General features: G+C 45.6%; 1 protein-coding gene across 1 annotated transcript in view; it reads left to right on the plus strand.

The window, feature by feature from the left end:
- Positions 1 to 15,307, plus strand: part of LOC100647394 — a 56,489-nt gene extending 41,182 nt beyond the window's left edge. The window contains exons 4-7 of the mRNA XM_003400165.4: positions 2,781 to 2,969; positions 9,971 to 10,160; positions 10,521 to 10,813; positions 10,878 to 15,307. Of these exons, the coding sequence (XP_003400213.1) occupies positions 2,781 to 2,969; positions 9,971 to 10,160; positions 10,521 to 10,813; positions 10,878 to 11,429 (1,224 nt within the window). The 3' untranslated portion in view covers positions 11,430 to 15,307. The remainder of the gene's footprint in view (positions 1 to 2,780; positions 2,970 to 9,970; positions 10,161 to 10,520; positions 10,814 to 10,877) is intronic.
- Positions 15,308 to 19,174: the final 3,867 nt, after the last annotated feature.

Raw genomic sequence — 19,174 nt, forward strand, 5'->3', positions numbered from 1 at the left:
ATAAGAATTTCCAGGCAAACGTACGTACACGCCGTGTTCCCATGGTGCGACACGATTTCTATGAATATTTCCGGGAGAGCCGAGTCGATGCTCTAGAAATTGAGAATTCTCACGGTTGGCTACCTCTCAAGATGGAATAATGGTAATTTATCAGACAGTTTTTATCTTCCGATTATAAATCTCCTTTGCAATTAGGTTATACCAAGCACATCTTAGACATCGGACGATACCGACGTCGGAAAAGTCTACAAAAATGTTTACGTTCGTTTCCTGTGCTCTTCGATCACGTTTATCGTTTGATTAATCAATAACGTCTTAAAGCACCGAGTAATTGCGTACACGACATCGATGGTGAAAGGGTTAATTAGTTGCAATCCTCTTCCAACCTCTTCTTTCTCAGCTTCTTTCGTGTTTCTGTCGAGCACTCCTAACGACAGAAAGTATTTCTGTTTCGTTGGAACCAAAATGGTAATTCGTTTAGAAGAAAGATACCAAGCAGACGCGATATCTTCTTGACAGAGTCGGTCTCCGTAAGCGTCGTAATCGGAATAAAGGAGTAGTTAAGAGCGGACTGAGAGGCCGGAAATAATTTCCCTCTCGATGTCGCCCCTTTAACGAACCCTCGAACGTGCCCCGGCGTTCACCCTTTCTAAATCAGTGACGATCATCGAGAGGCGAACGAGGCAATGAACCAATCAGGCCTTCGATCGGGAGGGTTGAGAATGGGGTCGCACCCTGCAACGCCGCTTGGCAAGACTGCCGTCCTGAAGACAAAGAACTGCTCGGGACGAGAGATGCACCGAGTATAGCGTATCCGCTTTTGAAAAACAGGATGTTTCGATCGAAATATTTCTTGGAAAATTGTCAGAGTATGTGCACTTTGTGGAAAATCAATCGCGAGACTCTGAGCATAAAAGAAACACGTACAATTCCGCGCGAAGGTATTCGTCGAAATCTTTTGGGAACATGTCGTACGTATTATACGAAACATCTCAAATTTTACCCACATAAGCACGATAGTCGTGCCACATAACAATGCGATACAGCGGGATTTCGAAATATTTTATATGACACACACACAATATGCACGTAAAACGATAAGTGATCAAATACTTGCTTGAGCGACTATACATCTCCTGTGTCGAGTTTAAGTATAATATTAAATTTTTATCGATACGCCGGCTGCGCCGTTTCCTGACATTTTCTATGCGTGGTCGCAACCCGCGGGAATATCGCGGTAGATAAAACGATCTCGATGCCTCTAAGCAGACGAAACGTCGTCATGGAAATCTATGGGAAAACGAAGACGACAAGAAGTTGTTCCTAAAGAGAATATGAATGATTGCGTTACATCGGTTAGAATGTCGCAGAGATGAAAAAAAATCTGCTGACAGTAGACGTTTCGTGCAACGTTGTAAAGACGAGAAAAGAAGAGAATTTTCACTTGTAAAACGACACTCCTCCAATGGTATTTGCCCTTTACGGAAAGATTATTCGCGATAAGCGCTCCTCGTTAAGCTTGATCCGTCGATAACGCGATCGACAGTTCTGCAACGAAGCCGTTGAATGTTTCGCGTGCCTTCTGATATTTCATTCTCCGGTTATCTGTTCTTATCGGGCGTCGTACTTGTCGCGTCACCCAACGCCCATTACCCACTATCCTCGGCGAACACCTCGCTAGAGTCGAATAGAAATAAAATCGTAAAAGAACAGACTTTGCTCGATGAATCTTCCTTTTCTCGATTTGTTAGGGAAGCGAGTGATGAATTTCTGCTTGGAGGGACGCCTAAGGAAACGAACGCGGGGTAACTGCGGCCCGGGTGTCCCGTTTCGCTGTCAATTTCCTTGACAGATAACTGCTCTTCCGTTATTCGGGATCAGCCCGGGAATTGTGGCTCGACGAAACCGGAGGCTATGCGTATGCATCCATCAACTAGGGTGACGAACGTACATTCGAGTCTAGAAGCCGATAGAATGTCGCAGATGTTGACCCACTTTTACATTTCCAGCTGCAGAAAAATTCTCCAGCGTGGAAAGAAGCGACGCGATGGCGAAAATCGAAGTCTCGTGGTTTCAAAGTAGGATTAACGCCTCGAGCAACGGGTTGCTTAGCCGAGCAAAGCTCGTAAATCCAGCGTAGATTCGGCGAATTAGCTAACCGCGCAGCGTCAAGCTCGCGCCGCTGTAAATTCTCAGATTAAAAACTTTTAATCGGACTCTGACTGAAGCACGGGCCGTGAACCTTGCTACTTTGCAACCGTACTCCCACGCGATTACGTGTTCGTGGAAAACACCGACTCGATCGACCGGTTTTCTTGCTTTATATGATTTAACGATGAACGAAAGACAGATCGATCCTAAAAGAATCTATTTCTGACTTAATACATGCATAACGATAGACACGTATATAGTGGAATTTTTATCTCGTCGATGATACAACTGTGATAATTGCGCGATTGTATTTTTTGACAGTATGAACGTACTTATCCCATTTACTATCATACTAATAGTAACGTTACGTGAATTTACAGGCAAGATTTCATTTATTGGAACGGAATTAACGTCCGACTGAGCTAACTGTCTGAACGTAAGCACCTATTACGTAAACGAAAAACAAGAGGCAGTGGGAGGGAAGAGGAGGGAAATTGACGCTCCCTTACTATATGAAATCCAATTACATAAACTGTTTGTCCGGTGACAAGTTCAGATAAATGGAGTTCCACCGCACAGAAGAGACTACGGGGAGCAGATATCTCAGCTTCTTTTTCTTTTGGTTTCAGCTGGTGAACGGCCTCGACAGACCCAGGTACATTTGCGAGACCGAGGTCATGGAGGAAGTAAACGTGGCCAGCGCCACTCCGGTGGAGTACACTCCTCCGGGGAATCATACCAATAAAAACGCCAACGGGAACATCATCACACTCACCCTCAAGAATAACCACCTTATCGTGGAAACGGAGGAGCGAGCAGTGAGCATATTAGACATAATTAACGACAGAATTGCAAATATTACGTCAAAGGATTAGGTGTTATGGTATTTCGGAGAATACTGGTCGATTCGCGGGATTCTGTCGACGTTAATGTTGCATCGATCCAAATTATTTCGCGGTTGAAGTACCGGGGAGGGGAGGATTCCATTTTGTTGACGGATAAAGGATTTCTTCCGCTGATCCAATTACACGCAATTCATTGATAATTGGAAGGTTGCATCATTAGCGATCCGCACGGCAGAATAGACAAAACCAATTGCAAGGTGCATTTCATGGTTCGCGTAATAATGGAAATGTATGTTAATCCTCGTGGAAGGTGAAGCTGATCGAAACTAGGGACAAAAGGCCCTAGTTAATTAATTTTGGAAGAGAAACAAAATACGGTAAGATTTCGATTTTCCGAACAATATCGGCTAGCAAAAGAATATGAATGTGAATTTTAAATATACCTCAGGTATATTTTTGCTGATTATTAATTAAATATCCTGTAATTTTTGTGTAGATTTTAACTAATAACGAGTCTCATAACTAGTCGAGTCTCATTACGGTAATAATGAAATTTTAAAACGTGTATCGTATTATACGTAACATATTCGTGAAATATTTTTGTGAACCTGTACATGTAACAATGTGCAACACGTTATTATATTTCATGCAGTTACGGTTTGACAAAGATGACAACGTTCCGTTTGATTACTCGAGTCTTTTATAATTAATTGATTCAGGCAAATCGAGGTCATAGTATTAATTTGTAAAAATCGATGAACCACGGTTTGTTCAAGGAGCTACGTAAGCTTTCGCAACAAACGGATAGTCGGTGTCTGAAATGGTTCTCCGGAGAATCTAACGAACATCGATTGATCCCTTTACAGCTGGCTGTTGCAGAACTCGGTCGATCTTCGAAGATACGAGGAAACAAAGGTTTCCGATTCGTCTGCTGGTAACGTGTAAAGTCTTTGGAACCGAGTAATCGGCATCCCATGTACAATAAAGGCGCAACAGGTGCGGAAAGGTGGACAAATTGACAAATTGACATGTCGGCCGGAGAAAACCAGCCGATAGCTCGTTGCCTTAAACTAATTGACCCGATCGCCAAGCACGCGCGTGTTCGTTTCTATCAAGATTCGCGAATTCCTATCTTTTATCTCGTAATGAAAACATCGAGCGATCCGCGATTCCTGCGAATCGATCAGTGTACAGTACGTCGGTTTATCACATTTTTCTGTGTCGTACCCACGCGATGTAAAGCGTTAACGGTTAACCGAATGCCGGATCAGTGCCATACAGGATTAATATTTCTCTTTGTTCGAGCGAGTCGGCCACGACATCGTGAAATCGATCCGCCAGCCGGAGATTCGCGCAGCTGGGTCAGCCGGTGGCTCCTCTTTGACAGGGATAACAGGCTCGCAATTATCGGGATTCGTACGGCCCTGTAAGGTCGAAGGTTACCAGGCAATTTCGCCTCCGCCTATCGTCCTACTTACCGGCTCAGACTTATCCGTGGAAACTCATCTTGCCAGGGATTCGCCAAATCCGCTGGGTCAGAGCTTCGACTATCTTTACTCCCCTTACCTGGATATCTGTGTAATTTCATCGAAACACCGTTTGCTAGATACACGTAATCCCAGCTGGATATTTACAGGATGACCAGTTGCGAATCAGTTTCATTTTGAAAGTATTTCATCTCATGGATCGAATCGATCGAAACGAATCGGAGAAGCGTGGACGGTGTCGACGTCGATGGACAAATTTTTTCCGAGATTCAGTTCTGTCCTTTCTTCTCGATTCCCTGTCCGTGGCCATCTTTAGGTCGTAACCCTCTTTCTTTCCACCCAGACGGCACGAATACACGAGCAAAGTGCGCGCAACCTAAGCCGTCGAAAGCGATCGAACAACGAAAGGGCGTGGATCCGAATCTGTGGATCTCATGATCGAATCCCTAAATCCGCGATAAGTCTTTTCGTAACATGCACACGGACAGCAAGTCCGTTAATCGACAGATAAACGAAATTAACTCGCCGAGACTGGGGACATGTACCTACATGAAAGCCGAACGTTCGTGCTTCCGCAACGATAAAAAGATACGATCGAACGGTATCGGTGAAGAGAATGGGAAGATTATCACTGCGGATACTTCAAGGGTATTATCGACGATAAACCGGTGAAACGTTTCGTTTTCACTTGGCAAATGCAAGGGTCAGAAATCTGATCCTCTGGCAAACAAGTTAGAAGGAAAGACTTTTTGGGGTTGGCCAGTGACGTCGCGGTAGGAACGAGACGTCTATTGTCAGACTAAGGCAGTAAGAATCGATACGTTGCCAACAATATCAGCTTTACGTTCGACAAAGCAGCAGCTACTTTGAGAAAAAACACCGGATAGACTAAACAAACGAACAAACAGACAGATCCGTTGTGCTGTTGGTTATTTCAGCCACGACAAGCGCCTTAGCGCGCTTCCTCTTTAAAGGAATGTAAAAACCATGCGATGCGTTTGTTCGTGGATCGGGACAAATAGGAGGGGGACAGGAAACGAAAAAGGGTTCAAGGGGTGGATGCTCGGGATACTTCGACGTAATACTTGGCTTGGCGCCAAGTCGCGGTGTTCACCCTCGGTCCCGTGGAATACCCTCAGAATTCGAGAAATACTCACACTATCGAGGCTACGAGTGCCGTGTCTTTTGACTGAAGCGCGTTTTCGAAGGCCATCCAGTTCGTTGCCTTCTTTCACATTATATCGAATGTCATCACGCCGGGTAGAACGATCGGATTGACCTTTTAAAATATCACATACTTTATTGCCTCGATAATATTATTCAAATATTTTATTCTATTCATTTCTCACGAATAGAAATAGTAACGTAAGAGGGGAAGAAGGAGCACAAATAAATTCTAACATAACACGCAAACTAACGATGAATTATTAATTAGAAGCGACGCTTAACCTGTTTTCGTGAATCACTTATTAATTTCTAACAGAAATATATTTCTTGTGGCACAAATAAACAAGTTACTCAATACTTCTGAACGACGGTGTATGTGAAGAAATATGACGTCAACGAACTTTCGTGAAGTACAAAAATATATAGATACTGCGCAGTTGATTTACCAACGAACTCGTCTTCTTTAAATTTTTCTTTTTGATCTGGGTCAATCTATTCACCGAGTTCCGCGCAGTTTCCCTGTAAAAAGGAAACTCTTCGTTTTCTCCAGCCATCTAAGAACTAAATGCATCCTTAAAGAGGTGCACCGTGACCCGGCTTGCATCGTCGCCAAAGGTATTTGAACTTTATTCGACAAATTAACTGTCGCGTACGTACCTTAGCGTATACCTCGTTGAATCGTCCCGTTGTATTACCATCACGAGTCTACAGAGTTTCCACGAAGATGCAATTGCATCTAAAGTTTAGACGTATTCAAGACCCTGATACGGTTATTGGACCCTGGAATGTCTCCATTTGCTTTGCCATTGCCATTTGCCCTGTTCAACGTTATGCTCGAAATGTTATTGAATTTCTTTCGTTAAACTCGATCGAAACTTTGCAATTAACAGCGCGTCCTGCGATTGTTCCCGATAACGTTTCCATCGTGCTTTCGTTTAATTCGTCGATTTTTAATTACTTCCCCTGACGAGAAAAATAATTAGTTTCAATTAACGCCGCTCGCGTTGATCTCGCTCGAGAGATATAAAAAAATTTGGGTTATAAAAGGTTATTAACTAGCAGCCGATGTATAAATAGCAGGTAGAAGGGACACGAACTACGCGTCATCCGTTTAGTAGAGCATCCGGGATCAGTAACGCGTGATCGGTAATCTCGCACCCTATTATGCATCGATTAATTTATTACGTGGAAGATTAAATTCTCGGCGAAGCGTTCCCCTTGTGATCTCAATACATATTTATACGTGCAACATCGTAATGAAATAATATCGTCGATGATATACTTCCACCAGTCCGACGCCTTTAGTTTCCTTGCTAAAAACATATTCGTCGCTGAATTTCCATTTCAATTTGCAACTGCGTGTTCTCCGTTCTCTTTCGGAATAAACAGGAAGTTTGCGCGAACGCTCGATGGATCGTAAAATACGATCTTTGATAATCGTGGCAAAGCGAAACCAGAGTTGTACTAGGTCGGGAACTTACGGTGACAGAGCGTAAGTTAGCCTCGAGTCCTCGCCAGTGTTCGCGAGTTACTCGGAAGCGGAAGCGTGCAAATCCCTGAATTACGGCTGTTTCTAGCCACTTTGCTTTTCGAAAACGGTCCTAGCTGCTCGGAGTTCCACCTTTCTACCTGAGATTTCGAGAGATCCTTTTAAAGTGGAACGAATGGCGACGTCGTCCCATTTTCCTTTTCACGTGGCACGCCCCTCCTTGTTCTCAAACACGTCCCTCCTATACAAGGTGTGCCACTAAATGTAGTGTAATCAGCAGCAAGATTCTACGGAAAAGAACAAATCGAGAGCATGAAATATATTTGTTTCTTCTCGATGAAATCGAATTTGGAAATTTGTTTGTATAAACTCGCTCAATTACTGACTGTGTACGAGGAAATAATCGGTAGAAGGTTATCTTACACACAAAAATGGTCGAAAAACGTGGAATAAAATGTCCCCTTTAAGACCTCGTTTCGTATGAATGCTCTATATAAACGAAACCACGAACAAAATTTATGTAGCAACCGATAATAAGAAATATGTTCGCGGTAAACGTCCTGTAATTTCTACATAGTACGTATATCGTCAGATTGCTCGAAAGTTGACCGATATGATCATGACGATCGATGTTTCGTTGTAGTACTAATGGAATTTCACGATACTTTGTATGAAAGTTGCCTATGGTAAGCAGTGAAAACATTTCGCAGGTCACTGTATATGTCTTCCTAATTGCTCCCTCGGTGGATCCTTAGGATTCCAGTACTTACTGTCACGCGTCATCGGGAAACTTACGTGGCGTCTCTGGTGGACGATTCGTTGGTGGATCTGTCGCGTAGGATCTGAGCTGACGGAGTCGATTTCTGAAGCGAGTCACCACTTTGCCGAGGGCTGGTGAAAAACTACGTGATTCGGGAGCCGGTTATACGATGCCTCTGGGAGCAAGTTTCCTGAGGAATCGAGAAATAGAAGCCACTTTGCGTCTCCTCTTACCCTTGCGCGTCTCTTTGTCCTTTTCAAAGGGGCAGGACAAAGGTGTTATCGGCACGACCGATTCCATCCTTTTGCTGAAACTCTCAGAAGTTTCTCGAAGAACGCCCGCGAGGCAAATGCGACGTGAGACGTGGCTAAAAGGCTCGCCGCTTTGGTTCGATGGAACCGCCCCCTCCACCTTTTAAATTAACCACCTCGAGATGACGGGTAACCGTAACTCCCTGATAGGGGACGTATCTGCCAGATTCCGGTTACTTTAGAAGCCACGGAGCAGAATCTGGGTCAAACTTTGACATGCTTTACACACTTTTGGTTAATTAGAATTTATCACGCGTCGAAGTAATTCGTTGCCCAGGGATTCGGTAATTGGATCGCTCGGCTGAAACTTTAGACAGCGTAACCGCGAAATCAAAGGCGTCACGCGTCTCCAAATGGCAGCCCTGTTCTCAACGACACGAACCTACATAGAAAGCTTATCGATCGCGAACCATCGTCGATGGAATGGCTAAGGTTGTTGCGCGGATAGAACATTGTTTTCTTGGAATAGCTCGTAGGAATAAAACGATACGTTGCTCCTGTAACAATTTATGTATCGTAAAAGCAAAATCATATCAACGATATCGTACTTTTTCGGTTACGAGAGTTGGATAGTCGAAGGCGTACCAGCTAGCGAGAACAAACTGTAAAGTTTTCGATGTTGAGTTCGAAGATGCGTTTCCTCTCTGGCATTGCCGATAATTCGGAAGGCGTGAGCGACGTGCCCCGCGGGGAAACGTTGCTTGCGATGCCCAGAGTCGTGAACGAAACACAGAGAAATGCGTCGGGATAGGAGAGACTGGAAACAATAGGGAGAACTAATTCTGCGGTCCGTTGACTCGAGTAACTCCGATCGCGGTTGCATTTATCCGCGGCCGACGGCCATGGTAGACTACTAAAGTAAACTAGAAACATCATCTAGGAAATTCATACAGTGGAAATTAATTTCCTAGTTCTGACGTGAATACGCTACGGTGCCTTTGTTGGATATCGGAATCATTCGTTTCGCTTGTCAACGGCGAGTTGCTTCGCATTACTCAATTGTAATCAGAATCATAATTAATATCTCGCGTATATATATTCAAATCGTTCGAGTCAATTCTTTCGCATAAAATGTCGGATAATTTGGATTCTGATATTGATTTGAACTCCGCGACGTCGGCGTAACGATTCTCTTGCTTTCAGAATTATCGCAATATTTTAAAGTCGTTTATAGAAGAAAGGACTACGTTTGTCGTAAATGCTCGCGACTATGTTTACCACTATACGGCTATAAATGCGTCAGTATGCATGAAACGCGAGCGTCAGTCGCTCGTGAGAAATCCTTTTATAGAAAATAATATCTAAACGCAGATCGAGAGAACCGTTCAACGTGTTCTTATTCTTGGCGATTCGTTTCTTTGTCGTCTTGAATAGATAACCGAAGTAAAGCAGCTGATGATGCATCGAGCTCGTAATTGCGGGGTGCTTTGAGCCGCACAGCCTGATCATGTTGCACCGTTGAAACGGCAGTAAAAGGTCGAGGTGAGATTGCGAAGCAGGCAAAACGAACCCCGCTAATGACACGATCATTCGTCAAACGATCTGGCCCCTTCCGCCCTTCCGTTTCACCCTACAAGCGAATTCAACGACCCTACCGTTGATTAATACTTTGCCACGTATTTATTCCTCGTTTCTTTCTTTTTTTACGAGACGGGGCAATAAACGTTTTCTTTTCGCTGGCGTAGAAGCCGTATACGCGCGGTTTGATGAAAACTGCCGCGGGAAGAAGTTAATGAAGCTCGCTCGTCTGCGCGTTTTAGGTGACGGTGGAGGATAATAAAAATCGCAGGTACCAAGATAACGGCTGCTCGTTCGTTGTCGAAGTGCAACCCAGCTATCAGAGCGAGGAAACCGAGACTAACAAAGGATCCACCGATGACATGACCGCCAGCGTTACCGATCAGCAGGCTCTGGTCCACAGAGAAGAAATTCCAGAAGATAAAGCGCCAGGTACGTTGCTTTCATAATACAACCATGTTATCGTACGCGATAAAGAAACGTACAGTCGCTGCAAAAAGTATTCGCACACCATTGTATCTATTATAAGTTGTAACGTCTGATGTTACAATTTATAACGTTTAGACGCTAGTCGATTAAATCCAGATATATTAAATTTCGTATCATTCGTACGACTATGAAAATTCAGTAGTATAAAGATAGAAAATGTAGAGTCGGATGGAAAATCGTTTCGCCGCAGAACATTAGGATATGTGCAAATATATTTTGTAGCCACTGTAGACAAAGAATGTTTAAAAAGGAGGAAAGTTTTGTAAAGAAATATTTAGTAAAAAGTATGCCTGTATGATGCAGGGTTCGAGAACGCAAGATTATTCGGTAGCACGAACACAGGATTGTCGCAGTCGGACCTCTCGATCTCTAGCCAGGGCTCGGTTAATCCCAGCTATCGTTATGGAAATCAAGTGGAATACGATGCGGGCCATCTGGGTTACCCGATGTACGGGGGTAGTTACGAGTCCGATACGTTATCTCGGAAACTCGAGGGAGGGTCGAAATGGGTGGAATTTGATAAGTCGCCGGACACCGAAAAGGCATTACTGAGCGCGTCGAAAACGTCGAGTATGGAGAAGGATGCGGAGGAAAGCGTAAGTGACGATTTTAAGCGAGAAAAGGAAGATCGTGATGGAACATTGTGTTTCTTCCTTCCAGCCATCGATAACGGGAAAACAGAACAATCTGGACGTTTCCCAGGGTTCCGGAGGATCGATGGACCAGCAGGATTCAACGGATGCCAGTATTTCCACAGACACGGTTCGCTCGAATCCCAACCTCCAAGTGAATGGCGCCACCCCGAATAAACTGGAGATTATGGAGCAGAAAGCGCTGACCAACGACTTTGGAAAATCAGAGATCAACAAACCCGTGATAACCGGAGCGTTGTTAAAGGACGACGTCCAAGAAGACACTTTTCAGGAACAGCAACGGAAGCTGGGTAACGGCACCCTAACACCGGAGCACAAGGAAGGCAGGCCGAAGAATCAGAAGCCAGAAAGCTGCACCTTTGTGCCGAGTCATAAGCGCAGCGGAAGCATTCCACCGCGACTGATCGAGGAGACCCTGGAATTAGACCTGGAGCCCAAGAAGTCGTTGGACATTTACAGTCAGATCAAGACCAGCACTAAAAGCATACTCCCAGGATTAAGTCCGAAGTTTGAGCTTCTACAAAACGAAGTAAGTCCAATCGAAGAAAAAGAAAGTTAATGGAGATAATGGTGTGCTGCGCCTTTATCGTAAAACATCTCAAAGCATAACATCGAACCATCGAACGAGCATCGAGAGACGTCCATTGCCCATTCGAGGACCGTGGACAAAGGAGGTCGAGTCTCGCGTCGAACGTGACGCGTCAAAGTCGAAGCTCGTCCGTGTGATAACCATTTTCTACAAAAATTTCGACGTCTAGAGAAATTTCCTTCTGAGTATTCGCACAGAGCCAAATCAAAACAACGGCTACGGGTGGTCGCGGATCTTATTTGGTATCGGAGAACAACGCTTCCACCCTCGTCGAGAACGATTTTTATTTAACGAAAAGTCCAACAGAAAGTCATTGTAGATATCTCATCAACGCCAAAACTCACCGACGCCTCATCGGGGACGTTCCAGGAGATTTTAGCAGAGGCTTTCAGAAAAGTACCATGGTATCAATGAGACAGTCGAGCCATCAGGTATTCCCAGCTCGCTGTAACGGTGTCGCTCGAAGAACTCACACAGCAGCAAAAAGGGGATCGGTCAGAGGCAGAGCGATAAAAAGATGTCGCGTCTGGGTTTACCTACGATAAAATCATCGAGGGAGAAAATCACGGCGACGGATCGATGAGGACTGGAGCACGGTGGAAGTTGATAGAGTGACCAGGGCAAATTGGTCGTATCCAAGGGAAACTGTGCTTCATAGGTCGCTGCCGGCAGAGGCGCTTGGAATTGACAATATATCCTAATGACTCTCCAGTTTCCAGCCCTTAACTCATCGCTCTCCCACCGGTCTTCCTCTCCCTCTCTCTCTCTCTTGTCCGTTTCCTTCTTCAATTCTCCCCCTCTGTTCTCTCCGCGCGCTCCATAAACCCTGCCCGCCCGTTAAATTTACCAAAGCGAGGATCTGCGAACCGCGGAGAACAATCGTCGACTAACGAACTCGACGCGCCGCTGCCGCGATTCCGCGTCCGTGGCTCTGTGTGCGCGCCAACCGCAACCGCATCGGGTAATAGAGCACCGCAGTTGTCCGCGACGCATACTGCAAACAGTTGTCCGCTCGCTGCATCGTCGAGAAACGCGTTACACCTGGTGGAATTGTTTTTCTAAAAGGGTCCTTGTCTCGTATCGCGTGTATTCTTATCACGAGACGAAAAGCGTGTCGTTTGGTTGAAAGAGATAATCACGTTCGGAGCATGGGGGGACCATAGAATTGAATAGACAAACGCAAGGGGTGCGTTTCGATATTTAAAAACGTTGCCGGGTAATTGTCAAAGACAGAAAACCGTCCTGGGTGGCAGTGATTTGCTAAATACACGCCAGTTATATCCCTCTTCCTGCGCCATCCGTCTGCTTGTCTGACCACGCACGACTTTCTCCCCTGCAGAGTCTCATAGCGCGGCTCGAAGCGTCGATATCCGAGTAAAGTTTTGGAAGTCTCCTCATCGAGCCGATCGAGAGAATCTTCGAGCGAATTTCATGACATTCTAACGCGAGTACATGTACTCGAGAAGAGGACCGTATCACAGAACGAATACATATGTCGAATTTTGTAAACCATTCTAAGAGTTATACCGACAGATTCCGTTGGACTAAAACAATTTTACAAACGAACCAGATTTGTTAAGAATTTTCTATTGTCCGAGAACATACGTACGAAATAGAAGATAATTAAGCATCGTAAGTGGAACGCTATTAAGTGTCCAGATTGGTAGATGTTAAGATTTCGAGCATAGTCTTCGAGTTTCGATGAAGTATCGTGTCTAAGAATTCTCTATCGGCATTTTGTATCGTAGTTTCTTAAGTTCAAAGAAAAGTAAAAAGGATCATCGAGATGCGTGTGATTTATGGCCTTTTAAGTTAGCGGACGAAGGCTTTTTTTTTAATATTCCAAATGTTTTCGATTATTCACGTAGAAACGGGGTTGAAAGTTAGAGTTCGAAGATGTCAGGATTAAATTCTTCTAAAACGTCGATATTGAAATTTCTAGACATTGGTACGTTTCGAATCTCGGGGACGATGGTCGTTTTAGTAGATCTTGTACGCAAGATTTTACTTGGAAGTAATCAGAACCAGTAAACGCTCCTAAGTACACTGTATCAGTAAATCATACTTACGTTAAACACGAGGTTCGCGACTCGAGGAAGTCGAAAAGAGGCTTAAAGATTAACGTTACGTGGATTCTAGTGCCAAAATAGTTCCTTAAGGTTTCTCGAGGGCAACTCGATGAACGTATGCCAAACGACTATACTCGATGATCTTATTATTACCTGTACGTTTCGAGCAAATGCTGCGTTACCAATATTTCAGATTTTATACGCTTCCGTTACATAGTGCGAACGTTGTTGTTAATATGGTGCTATTGCGTATGGATCTATGCGACGAGGATGTAGCTTGCTGATTTTCTCTTTAGTCATTGCGCTCCTACGTCCTCGTTTCTTCGTTCGTCGCGCCTCATTGGCACTCGCGCGCCACTACATTTCCGGTGAGAATCGACGTCCCCCTAAACTGTACTTTGAAAGTGAGAATTTTCGTCATTTTCGGAGGATACTATTTGATTAACACTCGACCAATTGCAACACTCTTACGTTCATATAATCGATATAATCGTACAATTAATATCGATATAGTATTCGTACTTCTTTCAAATAAAAATTAAAAGTCACAGGTCCAGAATCCGTGAATGAATAACACTTTGAAAAATGACGAAACTCTGTTTCTAAGATGCGTCTGTGCTTCTTACACTTGAAGCCATTATCGAGCCCGAGCCGATAAAAGCGAATAACACGAAACATCCCCCCCCCCATCGAAAAGTATTCACCGGTCCACGTAAGATAATAGTGTGTAGCACATATTTAGCGATTAAGTACCATAACTTAAAGATTTAATCATACTCACACACGATCCCCGAACAGAATCGATTCGTTTCACGACTCATACGTACTCCTATGCCCGCCGAGTCTCTCTCGCTTTTACATCGCTAACGAAGTAAGTCTAGTTTTCTGGTTTAGTGAATCTCGTGTGGCTGTTACTAGATGGTATTAGAGGTCTAACTGTGGACAACTATAAATTTTATATAAGACCTGAATGTCTCGCGTATTTCTAGAAATATTCACACCGCAAGTAGCTGGTCGCATAGCGGTTGATCGACCGATTATTTAGGTCGCCCTCGCGCCGATTTCGACCGCTCTAAAAGCGTCCTCTGTGTGCGTGTGTCTGTGTGTGAAAGATGGGTCGCGTCAAAGGGAAAATACGAATCTCCAAGGTATAGAAGGTATTGGACGCTTGAAAATCGACGCGAGGTCAAGTTTATAAGGGAAAATCCATTCTCCATTCTCCGTTCTTCGACGTAATGCTCTGATGTTCTATCGCATCGCGCATCATCATTTCGCAAGGATACTTTAGAGATAATTACTCGTAGAGACTCGTCAAGAAGTAATTATAAAGACTTAATTAACGATTAAGCGAGACGCGGATCTCCGAGATCCCGACACACAACCGTTCCATATGATCAATTAAAGTCGAATCGTAATAATTAAGCAGCGAATGGTGACAGAGATCAGTTAGCTAAAAAAAAAAACAAAAAAGAAAAAAAAGAAAAAAAAAAACACTTGGGCTTGGATGATATTGAGCTTTCGATTCATGAATTTTCAGTCCTTTCTCGTTCGTATGAGTTTCCAGCACCGCTCCTATCTTCGTTTAATCCTCTGGCCCCTTCCTCGGGGGTGGATCGAAATAAAGTCCGAAAGGAACATTGTCCATCGTGCTGCATATTTGTACGCTGAAAACACATATGTAAGTCCTTTAGAACGAACGCGTGGACGGACATTCGTTTTCGCTAAAGTACCACATTGTATATGTCAATTTATTTTGCAAAATAAACCATTGGACACGAACCCTGAGTCATCGTGAGTTTGCGTGGCAAGTTAATTGATCGACCATTTCAGTTCAATTATTTCCGTGCTTTATTTCAACAAATGTTGTTAAAGTGGAATTAATTTTACAATTTCGTTCTATCGAAATACTTACTACTTATTTCTCGATTTAATATTATGCACGACGTTTGTCTGCGATTAGCCACAGAAGATAACACCGCGTCGGTAACGCGTAACCGATAAAAATCGATCGTAACGGGTGCGCATCCCCAAAGGCAGTACGAACCATCGACCAACCTAGTAGCAGCTCTGCAGCCGAGGGTTGAACTGTTTTACTCGTTGCACCCTCGACGCTACGCGCCACCTATCGATGGAAAAGCTCGGGGGTTAAAAGCGAACGCCTCGACTGATAAAACGTTGCACGGGGGCGGAAGAGAGTTAAAGGAGGAGGATCGAAGTGCGAGGCTGGCGGCGCCAACGGTGAATCTGGCGAAACGTAAAATATCACTGAATTATACATGCGCGTTTTTAATTCGGTAATCAATAGTAAAAACCGCTAATATATCCCCACCATTTTTCCGCTATTTAGAATTCACCAATGCCCATCTGCCGACAACCCTTTCCGATCGCGTGTGGGAGGAGCCGCCAAATACTGGCTCTCTATTCTCGCGGTCGATCGGGGGATTTCGAAGGTACAATTTTTTTTTCTTTTAATGCGTCAAACGAGATAACGAGCGAAATGATGATTCGAAGCACGGAAGACCTGCGTATCGACGCGAGATATAATCGCTCGATATTGGCGACAGAGACAAAAAGAAATTGCTAGTGAACGATACGCGAGTTTGCTCGTTAACAAAGGCGTAAGGAACAGCGGCATATGAAAATTTCAAACGGCATCGATAATGGCCGTTTATTCGATAATTTTTCCAAGGCGAGGCCAATTACTTCGTGAAAGACACGAAGTGAGCGGTACCGGAGAGCAATAGGCAGAGGTACGCAGAAGGCATACGTGCGCGCGACCATAATTGCTGTTTATTAAAGACGATTGCAAAAACGAGGCAGGTGTTTGTAGCAGAGAGCGAGAGACAGGATGGTTGAACTGTGGAAAGTCTATAGCCGCAGCCGCGAGAGTTCTCCGGGTGGTTTTGTCGTAACCAGAGTCGGGACCTTCGCGCAAATTTCCATATCTTTTTGCATTTTCATTCTCGCTAAGACGATTTCACGAGAAACGCGTTGGCACGGTGGGAAGAGCCAGCGGCTTCGTTCGTTTATCGGGTACGTACGATGGGCCGAAACGGGCGTATGCCGAAGGAAAAATCGGCCCACTTGCGAGCAACGATCTCGCCTGGCCAGCGGCCGACGAACTCGCGACGAACTTTCACACCGACGTCCCACCATCCGCGAGGTTGACGCAGGCCGCGAATGGAGCGAAACGGGACTGCCCACCGACGCACGGCACCGCGCTCTTGGCCAATTATTTTTACCCGTGAAATCGAATTATCGGGCGCGGCGATTAACGCGGATTTAATCGCACCACTCGTGTCGTCCTTTCGACGACCGGCCGAAGGAGGACGGAGAGAACGGGATGGCAGTCGGGATGGACAAAGACGGAAGGAAACGCGGGAGATAGAAAATAGAAGGAAAAAGGGGTGGCCGCAGGGCGGGAGCGTTCATATCTACGCGTGGGTGACAAGAGAGCGAGGCTAAACAGGAGGTTAAGGGTGAGCGGGACAGCGGGCGGAGAGAACGAGCGAGAGAAGAGAAGGATACAGCGAGTCGAACGCAGAGGGAAGAGACACGGAGGTGGGCCAGAGAGGACGACGAGCAGAAAGAAAGAGAAAGAAGAGGAGCGCGGGGCGACGGAGGGCAGAGAAGGGTGCGCTTGAGCGTCGGTACAGATACGGCATTATGAAAACACGAATGTACTTTTAAATCAATACCACCATCGCATTGTAGGGAGTGCGCTGGTGGGGGCGGCACGCTCGCATCCCGGAATACAGGAGAAGAGAAGAGAAGAGAAGAGAAGAGGAAGGAGGAAGAGAGAGAGAGAGGAAGGAAGGTCGGTGGCGCTGCCGCGGGAATCGGCAGAGGAGCGAAGGGGTGTGATAAAAGGATAGGCACCGACCAAGAGGGAGGCGGCAGGAGATGGTCGCGAGGGGTGCCGGAGAAACGATTCAGCCGGGTGAAAAGTATGAGCACCGGTTACGGCACTGCTCAGCCTCGTAACGAGAACGACGCGCGTTGCACTTGCCGTGAGAATGGCTTTTGACAGCGCGATCCGTCCTTGTCGACGCTTTGGAAGCGTCGCTGCCGCGGGACGGTTCGTTGTTAATCGTCGTTTGCCCACCGACGCAAGCATTCGCCACGTCATCCTTGGCGAAACAACACCGAACGCGGCAACGTGCCCAGAAGCGAAACGGGAACGACATTCGGGATCGCATCGCTCGTTCCCATCGATCGTTCTTCTCCGTTGAAACCGAATACGGAACTGGGACGGCAGTCAGTCGCGGTAGAACTCGAAATCGATTTAATTCGGTCAGCTGGATTTTGATCGATGCGCGACAGAGAAAGTATCGGGGGATTATTAAAAAATAGACGGGAAAAATGGAATAAAAAACAGAGGGAGGGAAAAAAACGAAAAAAAAGCGCGCCGAGCGACGGAGGTTGCTTCCCACGCGGTGCACGGACAAACGCGAACAAATTGGCAGAGAGGAATATTTATTTTCAATAATATCGATGTCGCGATTCTCGATGTACATTTCGTAACCGTTTTAATACATCAACGACCGGCCAATTTATACGCGACACGAAATTAGAGTTTACGTTAATTATTTTAATTGGTTTTGCTAATTAAGCACGACCATTACGTAGAACCGGACAATGGTCACAAAACGGACATATTATTTGCTAAACACATTATCGTTGTCGATTGGCACGCCAAAGTGATGGGTTCAGTCAGCTGGCAGTCGATTAGCCATCAGCCTGTTACTTGGATAATTACGTTGATTAGAAGCTTCCTTCTTTACTCCACGATTAATTCCCCGGCGTACGTCCTAACGATGTAGAAAATGTACGTCGAGACCAACGAAATTTGTCTACAAAGAATCCAACGAGCGACCAGCAGCTGTTCGTATTATTCAACTTAGATTCGCGTTTCGTAGATGGATACGACACCTGATCGAAATCGAACAAAAGAATTCCATTGAGCCACCCTCTCGTCGTCGATCCCCTTGTTTACAAACAGGACACACAAGGTCGCCGATCTTGAGGGAACGGAATAACTGTCGTTCAAGCGGCTGTCCTCTCCACCCTTCGACCAAATTCCTTCGCTCTCGTTCGGGGTGGAAGGGTGCAACGGAACCGTCTGTGTTCGCCGGATGTGTCGACCGGGGGTGGGTTTTCCGATACGTAACCATCGGCGTCGCTGGCAACCCCATCGCTCGTCGACGTCCTCTCGCAGCTTCTTATCCGATGGCGGACACACTCTCCGTCGCGTGTGTTCGTCTTCGTGCTGGTAAACATACGAGGCCGTGTGCCTCACGGACACAGACTCGCGGCATGGACAACCGCACGCTCGCACACACGGTCGCACGTGGAAAGGATGATGAAAGCGTGCTCGGCCACCTGTATGCTTTAACCGTGGATCGAACCTTACCTGTTACTCGTCCGGCGCACCGAGGTAGTCGGCCCGAGGCCCTCGACCGGGGATTTCCGTTTCCGGTTAAAGACACCACTTACCCCGATTATTCTCTCCTCGGTGGATCCGTTTTTCCCGTTCCGGGATAACGACGAGACCGTAACGAAACTCGAATTCGACGACGAAACGTTACGCAGCAGGTCGTATCGAAAACGAAGAAATCGAGGAGAAGAAAAGATTCGTCGACCAAT

The sequence above is a fragment of the Bombus terrestris genome, chromosome 13, assembly GCF_910591885.1.
Source record: "Bombus terrestris chromosome 13, iyBomTerr1.2, whole genome shotgun sequence".
Classification (NCBI taxonomy): domain Eukaryota; kingdom Metazoa; phylum Arthropoda; class Insecta; order Hymenoptera; family Apidae; genus Bombus; species Bombus terrestris.